Source organism: Saccharomyces eubayanus, chromosome XIII (assembly GCF_001298625.1).
Source record: "Saccharomyces eubayanus strain FM1318 chromosome XIII, whole genome shotgun sequence".
Lineage (NCBI taxonomy): Eukaryota > Fungi > Ascomycota > Saccharomycetes > Saccharomycetales > Saccharomycetaceae > Saccharomyces > Saccharomyces eubayanus.
The window spans coordinates 679,901-692,779 of NC_030972.1; the positions used below are offsets into that span (position 1 = coordinate 679,901).

The following is a 12,879-nucleotide window of genomic DNA, read 5'->3' on the forward strand; positions in this document are numbered from 1 at the left end:
ATTAATAAAAAAGTCATTCTACATCAGTTCCCCTTCTTTTCTTTGAATTTAAAAGCTTCCATCATCGTATAAACTGAACATATCAAGTGGAGGAAAATATTTTACCTCTAGAACTTAAAGAATGTAAATCTTCGTTTGCGTCTTTAAAGTCGTCGTCTTGATCCTCAACGACAGGCGTCTTTTGTATCAAGGACCTTCTATTTCCAATACTACTCCGATCGGAAATACTCGATATTGGTGCAAGTCGCAGGGAATTAGATCTAGCCACATCAATTTTATCTAAGCCAACAATATTTTCCTCATCGGGATCTTTAACATTGTTTGCGTCCTCTGAAAAATTTTTTAATTCACTTAGCAAGAACGTAATATTAGTAACGCGAGATTTCACCGATTGAGAACAGCGAACAGATCCATCTCTTTTCATGTCATTTGGATTTTTTCTTTCATTAATTGCTTTTTTCAAGTCACTAATTTTTGGCGCAGTGGCTCTCATAGTTTTCCATGATCTCGCATCTTCAGCAACAAACCTGTAGATACTACCCTTTGCATTAGCATCAGAAATAACAGTATCATTGCCTTCGTCTACTTTGTCATCTATGCTTTTATCGAATCTGCTTTGCTTTATTGTAACATCTTTATTATTGGGCATTGAATTACCGTTTGGTAAGACGACATTAGGCACAGTCCTGTAATCTGGAGATGTAGTGCGAACTTGGAAATCCGATAGTAAATCAGAAGTGGAAATTTGGTTGTCACGAGACATCAAAATTTGTGCGCCTCTATTGGTGTATTTGTTCGATCCCATATCGGAGTAGTAAGACAATAAATCTTCCTTAGTAAATAGTGTCTTAGTTTGCATTTTGTATTCAGTTTGCGATTTGTAATCATTCAATTTTAAAAATTCAGCAGCTTGTAAATGATACGAATAGTAGGTGTATTCAGGTTCAGAAACGTTCTCCAAGAAATAATGCAAACCGGATAATAGTGCCACTTTTCCATACTTATCAAAAATTTCTTCCATCATTTCTTTTTGCACACCATGTGAATCCAGTTCACGCAATAATGAATAGAGTTTTGAAAAGACAAATCCAGTCGGAACCTCGGTTTCAACAATGGCAAATAAACTTATAATTTGATTTCTCATGTAATGCGCCAAATCAATGAATAGTTCCAAACTAATACTTGGTTGTGTAATGTGCTCAACAAGATAATCAACGTCTTCCACAACTGCGTTCCTCTCTAGGTCTTTAGTGGTATCACTCTTCAATTTTAAGAGTAGTTCATAAAGCATATCTGAAGTCTGTTCAGTGTAATAAGTTTTGTGATTCAAGTCTGTCATAGTAATACAGGATTGTTCCACAACTTCTTTATCGGCTACGTTCTTCAATTGGAAATTTAAAAGCTTTCTCATTATATCAAGGACACTTAAGCCTACTATACTAACGTCAGAGACAAGCAATGATGACATCAATTTCAAAGAAACGACCGGATCCACATTTTTATCCTTGTCGCTTAATTGTCTGACTAAAAGAAGAATAACGATGTATCGCAGCTGAACAGGTATGCCGTTACATATAAATTCTAGCAGTTCCTTATTTGGCGTATTTTGCAGACAACGTAACAAAGTACGTATGGATAGGTTTAATTTATCTGTCTCAGTTGTGTTGAAATATGATTGTAAAGCCCTTATAGAGATATCATTGTTGTCGTCAACAGTTTTATCCAATCCGACGGTGCGGGTTTGTGTTCGACTTAGTCGTTTACCTAAATTACCTAAATTACCGTCTAAAACTGGTCCTAATGACAGCGTTTTAAATTTTGGATTTCTTTCTTGAAATTTGGAAATAGTGTATGTTACGGATTTGGAGACAAAATGATTCAATTGGGGATTACTTGAAACGCTGTTTGTGTTTGATATATCAATACAGCATTTTAAAAGCATATCATCATTATGAATTCTTTCAGTGACTATTTTAAAGAATAGATCGACAAAACTTTGATATAACTGAATAAATTCCATATCACCGTTACATAAGACGTCATCCAAATTCAGGCATATGCTACTGAATGCCAGTTCTACCAATTCCACGACGGCTACATCATTGTTGAAATTGTTGTTCGAGAGAACTTTGTTCATAATATACAAAAAATCTTTAACGAATACGTTTAAGTTTTCTCTGCAATGCAGCACAATCTTATTCATCAAATCCAATGTAACAGCTATATTTCCTATACGGCGATGGTTCAAATCAGAAGTAGATCTTTTAATTAGGTAAGTGCTGACCTTTTCCAATTTGCTACGTCTCGAGTTGACATAATATAGCAAATATGAAGTCTCCGATGACTTAGGCTTCTTATCAGTAGTCCTCCCCGTAGGATAACATTGATTGACCAGTTTCTGGTGCTTTGGTGTGAACATCATCCGCATAGACAATTGCATCGCAAAACACGTTCAAAACAATTGGGTTTGAACGGAAAGTAAGCAATATAGAGCAAACGATTCAGGTTCAGTGTACAGTGTGACCTTGACTCAATAATATTCCAATAAAGAGGTCACCACGATACTTCCAATGATCCTAGTTCCCTGGCTTTTTTCAACAAAATATCACCTTCAATGGTTCGAACAAATTTTTTTGCCGGGGTTGAAATTTAGTGAAAAAATAATGTTATACACTATTACAATATGGAAAAAAAAAGAGCATGTATACAATATGATGATAAGATTTAGTCAAAGAGGAGAAGGAGAGTACCTACATAGTGACTAGAATAGCGATAGAAAATGGCTCCCGTACCAATATATGTGAAGGGTGGTGTATGGACGAATGTGGAGGACCAGATTTTGAAAGCAGCTGTGCAAAAATATGGGACTCATCRGTGGAGTAAAGTGGCATCCCTTTTACAGAAAAAGACTGCCAGACAAAGTGAATTAAGATGGAACGAGTTTTTAAACCCGAATTTAAACTTTGCTGAGTTTTCCAAGCAGGAGGATGCCAAACTTTTGGACCTTGCGAGGGAATTACCTAACCAGTGGAGGACCATTGCTGATATGATGGGCAGGCCTGCGCAAGTATGCATCGAAAGGTATAATCGACTCCTGGAAGGTGCAGACAGTGATTTGTTGGGATCCACGGACTTGAAAGTCGGGGACATTAATCCCAATGCGGAGACGCAAATGGCCCGTCCAGATATTGGTGACTTAGAGGATGAGGAGAAGGAGATGCTTGCTGAAGCAAGGGCTCGTCTGTTGAATACACAAGGTAAGAAGGCTACGAGGAAAATCCGTGAGCGCATGCTCGAAGAATCGAAACGGATTGCTGAGCTGCAGAAAAGAAGAGAATTGAAGCAGGCTGGCATAAATGTTGCCATAAAGAAACCAAAGAGGAAATATGGCACGGACATCGATTACAACGAGGACATAGTGTATGAGCAGTCCCCCATACCGGGGATGTACGACACCTCCAACGAAGACCGTCAGATAGAGAAGAAATTTGAGCAGTTTGAAAGGAAGGTCAACCGGAGGGGTTTGAATGACGATGAAGGCAAATCTAAGAAGAAGTCCAAGGACAAGAAAAGAAAACGCGACGAGAGCGAATACCTCGAGAAGGCGGCACTTAACGAGTCCAATATCTTGACTGACGAGTACAAGAAACCCAAGCTTGTACTGTCTGCGCCGGGGACAAAACAAGGGAAGCTGACGTACAAGAACGAACTGGAAAGCAAAAGACAGAAACTCATCCACTCACAGGCAACAGGTACTGTGCTGGTACCGAAGGCACAATCCCACCGCGAGCCTATTCAAGAAGACGATGGGAGGAGCAACATAAAAAGAGAAAAGCAGGCGAGATCCCGTATAAGAAAGTTCCTGGTGCAAATGTTTGCGTCCTTACCCACACCAAAGAACGATTTCGAGATCGTGTTGAGCGAGGACGAGGAAGATGAGGATAAAGAGTTAGCTGACTACCAAAAGGAAATGGAAAGCGAGGGAGATATGAATGAACCCAACACGGCCCTAGAACAAATGCCTGAGGAGCACATACAGCCCGTGTCACTGGTCGCGGTAGCATTGTCCGGCACGGCGCTGCCCATACCAGAATTTAAGAGCACGCCGCACTCAGCGATCGACGAGAAGTATAATTTGCTGGTGGCGAACGCCATAAATAAGGAGCCACACATGGAACCACAATCTACAGCCGATTTCCTGAACCAGGTGGAATCACGCATGCAGCAGGTACCTCTGGTACGGTCGCTCCCTCAAACACGTCGGACGCTGACGATGCCTCCAGGTGAGACCGTCCTGGCATCGATCCAGTCCAAAGTGGAGTCCATCGAACAACTACAGCGCAGGTTAGATCATGTACAGCCCCTAGCGCTCCAGAACAACGAGTTGTGCGAGCGCCTCTGCCACCACGACCTGCCAGCCTTGGCTGAGGCGCAACGCCAGTACTACACCGACTACTACGTCTACCAGCAGGAATTGCGTACCCTCGAGGCCCATAGAAAACGTCTCCAGGACACGTCGGACCGTGTTTCCGTATAGCATTAGCATAGCATAGCATTAGAGTAGCTTTAGTATAGTATTGAAGGCCATTTATTTACCCAATTACCCGGATTCTGGCGCCTTTTCTTGCCAACTTGGCCTCATTGGCAAAACGGCGATGATAATAAGAAGTGAGATCGATAGAACAGCGCACTGGACGTACCAGAGGGGCAGCGTATTCGCTGGTGAGGAGATCAAGAGCAATGGTCGCAATGTTCTACATACGCGTGATACTGTCTTTACTATTATTGCCGCTGATTTTGGCGCAGGACTACTATGCTATACTGGATATAGGCAAAGATGCCTCCGAGAAGGAAATCAAGTCTGCATACAGACAATTGTCCAAGAAATACCATCCAGACAAGAATGCTGGGAGCGACGAGGCCCACCATAAGTTCATTGAGATTGGCGAGGCATACGAGGTGTTGAGCGATCCTGAAAAGAAGAAGGTCTACGACCAGTTCGGTGCGGATGCCGTGAAGAACGGTGGCGGCGGTGCAGGTGGGCCCGGTGGAGGTGGGTTCCATGACCCTTTTGATATTTTCGAGCGTATGTTCCAAGGTGGCCATGGCGGACCTGGTGGTGGGTTTGGTCAGAGACAGAGGCAGCGGGGCCCAACAATCAAGGTCCACGAGAACCTATCTTTGAAGCAGTTTTATTCCGGCACGTCCATAGAGTTTACTTTGAGTTTGAACGACGAATGTGATGGTTGCCATGGTAGTGGTTCCGCCGACGGGAAACTGGCCCAGTGTCCAGATTGTCAAGGGCGTGGGGTCATAGTGCAAGTGCTCCGCATGGGTATCATGACGCAACAGATCCAGCAAATGTGTGGCAGGTGTGCGGGTACAGGACAGGTGATCAAGAACCAGTGTAAGACGTGCCACGGAAATAAAGTTACCAAGACGAACAAATTCTTCCACGTCGACGTTCCACCAGGCGMACCAAGAAACTACATGGATACAAGAGCCGGTGAGGCTGAAAAGGGTCCGGACTTCGACGCAGGCGACCTGGTCATCGAGTTCAGAGAAATGGACACAGGGAATATGGGCTACCGAAGAAGAGGCCACAACCTGTACAGAACAGAAGTCCTCTCGGCCGAGGAGGCCCTATACGGTGGATGGGAAAGAACGATAGAATTCCTTGACGAGAACAAGCCCGTTAAGTTATCCAGACCCGCACACGCGGTGGTCTCCAATGGTGAGATAGAGGTCGTGAAGGGGTTCGGCATGCCCAAGGGTAGTAGAGACCACGGTGATTTGTACATAGACTACGTAGTCGTCATGCCAAAGGCACTCGCACACGAGCGCACCACGCTCAAGGACGAACTGTAGATGGATAGATCCTTACGTACGACATACACATAGATAGACAACTGGCCCCTCACATTTTCAATGGTCATTGGCTTCAGAATTCAAAAAGAATAACCAATACACTCAGTAAATTTTTCAGACTTCGCTCGAGAGTTTTTTTCGCGCACTTTTTATCAAACCAAAAATGAAACATAAATAAACAAATAAAATACATCAACAAAAACTGATTTGGTAGGTGAACATTGTCATACAAGTTCCTTCGTCTTTGAGCTTTTACTTCTTCTTATTTCCTTTTGATCAAAGGTTGCGAAATACTGCTTTTTTTTCAAACTAGGGATGAAAATTTCTAAAAGTGTGCTATTAGTGGCATTAACTGCCACCCCATCTTTGGTGAGTGCCATGCTGCCCATCCATATCAAGAACTACAGGTTCATCAAGCCATCCTCTGCCACGAACAGCGATGCAGATAACGAAATCTTTTTCGTTAAGGGTGTCGATTACCAACCTGGTGGGTCTTCCGGCTACGATGCTGATTCGGATACAGACATTCTTTCAGACCCTGAAATTTGTGCTAGAGATGCCTTCACCTTTCAACAACTCGGCGTCAACACGGTGAGAATCTACTCATTAAACCCCGACCTAAACCACGACAAGTGCATGACCATTTTAAATGACGCTGGTATATATGCCATTTTGGACGTCAATAGTGGTAACTACGGTGAGAATCTAAACCGTGCTGACCCTTCCGGTACCTATGACTCACTGTACTTGTCAAGAGTCTTCAAATTCATCGATGCTTTTAAAAATTATCCGAATGTGCTAGGGTTCTTTTCTGGTAACGAGGTCATTAATGATCAAAAAGACTATGCCGAAATCGACCCTCCCTACATTCGTGCTGTTCAAAGAGATATGAAGCAGTATATTGCCAAACACGCCAACAGGAGTATTCCAGTCGGGTATTCCGCCGCTGATAATACCGAGTTGAGATTAGCCACTTTCAAGTATCTGCAATGTAATTCTTTAGATGGCAAAAAAGTCAACGATGATTTGGACGTCTCTAGATCTGATTTTTTCGGTTTGAATACTTATGGATGGTGCTCCGGTATTTCCGACTGGCAGTCTTCTGGCTACGACATACTAAACTCCACTTTTGACGATGCTGTCATTCCTTTAATGTTTTCCGAATACGGCTGTAATACAAAAACTCCAAGAACTTTTGATGAAGTCTCTAAGGGTTTGTATGGTGGTTTGAAGAATATCTTTTCAGGGGGATTGGTTTACGAATATACTGAGGAAGCTAATAATTTTGGGCTGGTTAAACTCGGTGACAGTGGCTCTTTAACTTATAAGGAAGATTTTGTTAATTTAGAGGGCCAACTGAAAAACGTTACGTTACCAACCACAAAAGAAAATGCGCTTTCTTCAGACTCCATTTACAAGTGTGATAGTAGTGTCATTACTAAAATTTACTCTGGATTCGGGACCGACAACTTTACATTGCCTTCTCAACCGGCAGAGGTTGCCAATATGATTAAATATGGTGTTAACGGTACCAACACAGGTAAAATATTGACCGACTATGCTGTTCCAACAACGTTTAACTATACAATCAAAAACACTGACGGTGACACCGTTCCTGCCACTATTTACTATGATAAAGCTAACGCATTGAACGAATTAGACGCTACAGCTACAGCAGCCGTTAGGTCTGTGTCCACATCACAATCGTCTTCTTATTCTACAGCTACAAGCACCAAAGAATCGTCCACCGTTCAATCTTCTTCAACTTCAAGCAGCTCTAAAAGTAAAGGTGCGGCCAACATCAACATTTCAGTTGATCAATCTGGATACTTTGCCTTGTTGGCAGGTGTAGTCTCCGCTCTCTTATAACTGTCCAACTAATAAAAATATTTATGCTTCCATCGGTTTATTTCTAATCCAACCGCCGTACTTTTTCTGTGTTCTTTTGTCCCAACCTATATAGATGCAATTTTCTATTTTAAATAATAAACTTTACGCTAGTCTCACTTCAGCAAAACGCTGTCATCTGTTTAGCAAATAACTTAATTGAACCATTATCAAGTTCAAAAATTACGTACACACATGAAGTAACAAGGCCATTCAAAAAAGAAAATGAGCAGAAGAACGGTATAATGATGAGAGGAAGAGCATAGGAGGTTTATTTTTGTTGTTATTTCAGAATATTATAATATGTAATACAAACAATTCATTAACATTAACTTTGGTGGAAAAGAATAAAGAAAAAAACTAATGAAAAAAAAATAAACATCGAAGTGGAAAGTTTAAAATATGCAAAAAAACTGAAAAAAAAATATTAATATTTCAATGCTTTTTATGGTCGCGAACTTCTTCAAACCATCCAGGAATGTCGGAGCCGCTTCCATACAACTCTCTATCAACTACTTGGATTTCTTCCATACCTAAAGTATCCTTGAGCCATGGATGATTAACCAAGCCGCCTGCGTCTGCTCTTTTCCTTGGATCTAGCTGTAACATAGGTGACAAAAAGTCTGATATTTCCTTTGCCTCATCTTTAGAAAACTTGTATTTTTCGGTTAAAACATCCTTTAGAGGCCAAAATTTCAATTTCGAAATATTTCTTAGAAGCCCTCGTGAATTGAAGAAAGTTCTTGTGTATTTACCGTTCCTCAGCAGATATGACGGTAACTCACCCAAAAGTTCAATGATTTGTGCAATGTGGTCGTCATCTTTGGTGTAAGAATGGCCTTCATCGGGTTCGAAAAGAAAATCACCTGTGATTAATTCAAAAATCAAGCACGCAGTGGACCAGATATCTGCGCCACAACCCCACGGAGCACCCAAAAGCACTTCCGGTGACCTGTATTCTCTTGTCTGTATAGAGTTAGTATAATGTTCATCGTACCAACAAGCATTACCCAAATCGGCTATTTTGATCTGAATCAAGTTCTCTGGAGGGTTCGTGTTGGTACTAGCATTTGATGTTGAATCCGTGGTATTAGAGATGTATGGACTATTTGTATCTGAGGATTGTGACATATTGGAAATATCAAAAGTAGAAAGAGAGTCTGCCAGTTGCTCTTCATGCAATGGTGTGTTCATTATATCATTGTCATTATTGTTATTGCTATTGTTATTGCTTTCATTTGTGAACATTCTTGTGAGAGAATGTGGTGTTGAATTTAAGAAGTTGCTGTTATTCCTTGTGCCAATGCTATGGTTATTGTTGATGGAAGATGGCATGGTTCTATTTCCGGATACCGATGAAAAGCTATTTTGGTTACTGCCAGAAAAGTGCGACCTCATTTCAAAAAAATTTGAGGAGCTAATCGGGGAAGGTAATGGCTGCGACCCCGTGATGATCGTATGACGCCTTGACCTTCTGAAGCATGCTCTTTTCGATAAGTCTTTCTCAATAGAGTGGGATTTGGAGTTCGCGTTCGAAACCAACGGCACAGTAGTTTGACATTCGGCCCATTTTTCATCACTGCTGTCATTAGTAGTGGCATCCGATGACCGCGAAACATGCCTTTGCAGTCTCTTCGCTTCTCTTTTTTGTTTGTCAAGGGCTTCGACCATTTGAACTATGCCTTCCACATCTCCGATCTCCATCAATACGTTCTCCGGCTTGATGTCCGTGTGTATGATACCACACCGTCTATGCATATAATCTARACCAAGCAATAGTTGTTTGGAGATTTGCTTGACATAAATCAAGGGAATGCCCCTATGTTCGTATTTTTTGATCAAAGCTAATAGATTTTCACCGAGAACTTCGAATACCATGACCACATGGATACCATTGGGCCCTTTATGATTGAAATGGTCCAATAGCTTTAAAATATGGTTAACTCCTATGGAATCGTCCTTTGTGTTATCAGCATCATTTACTCTTTGCAAGAGCTTAATTTCATCTTCGGCTGCCTCTGTGTAAACCTTATCACTCCTAACAATCTTCATGGCCACGTGGGAGCTGTTTGCCGTATCCTTAGCCAACCAAACCGTGGAGAAATGCCCCCATCCCAATTTTCTCACTAAGATGTAACGTGAATCCTTGTAAGGCTCGCCTTTAAATGCGGGGTGATACCCGCCGGGCCTATAATCCTTCAAAGACTCTTCATTTCTTTCATCGCAAGATGAAACAGAAGAGTCCGTATCCGAGTCTGAGTTCGTCGCTGTATCGGACTGAAACGAGACCGGCGACTCTGTGTCCTCGCGCTGTTGCTTCCTGACACTACTTGTAGAAAATGCCTCTGTCATCGTGGGAATACTGTCCGATGTCGTCCCATTGATGCTAGAAGACGACTTAGAGGTCTGCAAAGCCAAAGACAATTTGGACTTCGTTGGAGCAGGTGCCTTCTTCATAGTGTTATAATCTCTCTGGAAGAAATTCTTCTTCGTTTCCTGCGAGCCTGCTGCGTCCTTGCTCGTACTGCTTCCGTCCGTACCAGAACCGGCCGTATGACTGCTTCTTGTTACGAACCCGGGATAATTAATCGATGAGCCCATTGGCCTCTTTACTTCTTCTTTTTCCACTATTTCCTTCTACCTTAAAAGGGGGTGTTTCTCTGTACTAAAAGCCAAGTCTGTTTTTCTCGGCCCAAGCAGTCTGATAATCTAATGTCTGCTTTGCAAATTTTCTTCACACACCAGCTACGAACGGACCCTTCTATATCCTGCGGCTTCTCTACTGCTCTGCCATTACCCACACTCATTTCTGTCTCTTTTCCCAAATAATTATCCACTCGATAAGCTTTAAAAAGTAAAAAAAGAAAATAGGAAAAAAACCCGGAAGTAATATACCTTCGTCCGTAGCGATGTAATATCACGTGGTGTCACGTGACGCAGCGTTCAGAGTGATACAACTGTGTAAACTTTCCAGTAAGAGCAACAGTGCATGAAACAAGGCCATTGAGAACATATTTAGTTTGTTACGCGACACTATAAACACTTGGTATGGTTTGGCTTGCCTGCTTCCCCGAAATGGTTCAGTTTTCTGATTTTTGACTCTTTTTTTGGTGGTCTTTTCTTTTTCCTAGCTGAAAGAAGTGAAAAATTTTTTTTGGCGATGAGCATCGAGGAAAAAAAAAAAAAAAAATTTCTTTTTTTTATCGTTTTTTCAATTTCGTTTCAATTTTACTATCCTGGGTTATAAAATATTAGTTGATTGTTAGTTTTGGTCACGGCGGTATTTACTCGGTTACGTTTGTGTCGGTTAATTACACTGGGTCATTTCGAAGGTACTACCTATATTGAAGAATAAACGTACGACATCCAACACTCACAATGGCTGCCGATGAACAAGTTTCTAACATGTTTGACACTATCTTAGTGTTAGATTTCGGTTCTCAATACTCTCACTTGATTACTAGAAGATTGAGAGAGTTCAACATTTACGCCGAAATGTTGCCATGCACTCAAAAGATTTCTGAATTGGGCTGGACTCCAAAGGGTGTCATTCTCTCAGGTGGTCCATACTCTGTGTACGCTGAAGACGCTCCTCACGTCGACCATGCCATCTTCGATTTGAACGTCCCAATTCTGGGTATCTGTTACGGTATGCAAGAACTGGCCTGGATCAACGGTAAGCAAGTCGGTCGTGGTGACAAGAGAGAATATGGTCCTTCCACTTTGAACGTGCTTGACGATGCCAACCCTCTATTTAAGGGTATGAACAATTCTACCGTCTGGATGTCTCACGGTGATAAACTACATGGTTTACCAACCGGTTACAAGACCATTGCAACTTCCGATAACTCCCCATTCTGTGGTGTTGTTCACGAAACTAAACCAATCTATGGTATCCAATTCCACCCAGAAGTTACACACTCCACTCAGGGTAAAACTCTATTGAAAAACTTTGCCGTCGATTTGTGTCATGCCAAGCAAAACTGGACCATGGAAAACTTCATTGACACTGAAATCAACAGAATCAGAAAATTGGTTGGTCCAACCGCTGAGGTCATTGGTGCCGTTTCCGGTGGTGTTGACTCCACCGTTGCTTCCAAATTGATGACCGAAGCCATCGGTGAAAGATTCCATGCCATTTTGGTTGACAACGGTGTCTTGAGATTAAACGAAGCTGCCAACGTTAAGAAGACCCTTGTTGAAGGTCTGGGCATTAACTTGAATGTCGTAGATGCTTCCGAAGAATTTTTGACTAAATTGAAGGGTGTCACTGACCCAGAAAAGAAGAGAAAGATCATTGGTAACACTTTTATCCATGTCTTTGAAAGAGAAGCTGAAAAGATCAAGCCAAAGGACGGTAAGGACATTGAATTCCTGTTGCAAGGTACTTTGTATCCAGATGTCATTGAATCTATTTCTTTCAAGGGTCCTTCTCAAACCATCAAAACTCATCACAACGTCGGAGGTCTACTAGAGAACATGAAATTAAAGTTGATTGAACCATTGAGAGAATTGTTCAAAGATGAAGTCAGACATCTAGGTGAATTGTTGGGAATCCCTCACGATTTGGTCTGGAGACACCCTTTCCCTGGTCCAGGTATTGCTATTCGTGTTCTAGGTGAAGTTACTAAGGAACAAGTCGAGATTGCCAGAAAGGCTGATAACATTTACATCGAAGAAATCAAGCAGGCTGGGTTATACAACCAAATCTCTCAAGCCTTTGCTTGTTTATTGCCCGTTAAATCTGTTGGTGTGATGGGTGACCAAAGAACTTATGACCAAGTTATTGCTTTGAGAGCCATTGAAACCACTGATTTCATGACCGCTGATTGGTTTCCTTTTGAACACAGTTTCTTGAAAAAGGTCGCTGCGAGAATCGTTAACGAAGTTGACGGTGTTGCGAGAGTTACTTACGATATCACTTCTAAGCCTCCTGCCACTGTTGAATGGGAGTGATCGATTGCTCTTATTAGCCCTTTTTCTATCTATATACAATATAAATATAATTCATCAACGTTCAAATATTAGCGCCTTCTTTGTATAGTAATAATAACAAATGAAAACTACAACCATAGTTAAAAAAAAAGCCGTTTATAAAGTCGGCTTTTATATTGTACATGCGTA

The 12,879-nt window shown here is 41.6% G+C and overlaps 6 protein-coding genes across 6 annotated transcripts; 4 read left to right on the forward strand and 2 right to left on the reverse strand.

Annotated features, from left to right (window-relative positions):
- Window positions 1-82: 82 nt before the first annotated feature.
- On the reverse strand, window positions 83-2,440 carry EFR3 (Efr3p; the record flags this gene model as incomplete). Its single annotated transcript, XM_018367326.1, has 1 exon — window positions 83-2,440. One exon carries the CDS (start codon window positions 2,438-2,440, stop codon window positions 83-85), a length of 2,358 nt encoding a protein of 785 aa, XP_018220260.1.
- A 339-nt stretch (window positions 2,441-2,779) lies between these two features.
- Window positions 2,780-4,537, forward strand: CEF1 (Cef1p; the record flags this gene model as incomplete). The annotated part of the gene is made up of 1 exon (XM_018367327.1): window positions 2,780-4,537. One exon carries the CDS (start codon window positions 2,780-2,782, stop codon window positions 4,535-4,537), a length of 1,758 nt encoding a protein of 585 aa, XP_018220261.1.
- A 203-nt stretch (window positions 4,538-4,740) lies between these two features.
- On the forward strand, window positions 4,741-5,868 carry SCJ1 (Scj1p; the record flags this gene model as incomplete). The annotated part of the gene is made up of 1 exon (XM_018367328.1): window positions 4,741-5,868. One exon carries the CDS (start codon window positions 4,741-4,743, stop codon window positions 5,866-5,868), a length of 1,128 nt encoding a protein of 375 aa, XP_018220262.1.
- A 315-nt stretch (window positions 5,869-6,183) lies between these two features.
- Window positions 6,184-7,737, forward strand: GAS3 (putative 1,3-beta-glucanosyltransferase; the record flags this gene model as incomplete). Its single annotated transcript, XM_018367329.1, has 1 exon — window positions 6,184-7,737. The coding sequence occupies one exon, from the start codon at window positions 6,184-6,186 to the stop codon at window positions 7,735-7,737; it is 1,554 nt and encodes a 517-aa protein (XP_018220263.1).
- Window positions 7,738-8,190: 453 nt separating this feature from the next.
- SKY1 (serine/threonine protein kinase SKY1) lies at window positions 8,191-10,356 on the reverse strand (the record flags this gene model as incomplete). Its single annotated transcript, XM_018367330.1, has 1 exon — window positions 8,191-10,356. The coding sequence occupies one exon, from the start codon at window positions 10,354-10,356 to the stop codon at window positions 8,191-8,193; it is 2,166 nt and encodes a 721-aa protein (XP_018220264.1).
- A 777-nt stretch (window positions 10,357-11,133) lies between these two features.
- Window positions 11,134-12,711, forward strand: GUA1 (GMP synthase (glutamine-hydrolyzing); the record flags this gene model as incomplete). The annotated part of the gene is made up of 1 exon (XM_018367331.1): window positions 11,134-12,711. One exon carries the CDS (start codon window positions 11,134-11,136, stop codon window positions 12,709-12,711), a length of 1,578 nt encoding a protein of 525 aa, XP_018220265.1.
- Between the last annotated feature and the right edge of the window lie 168 nt (window positions 12,712-12,879).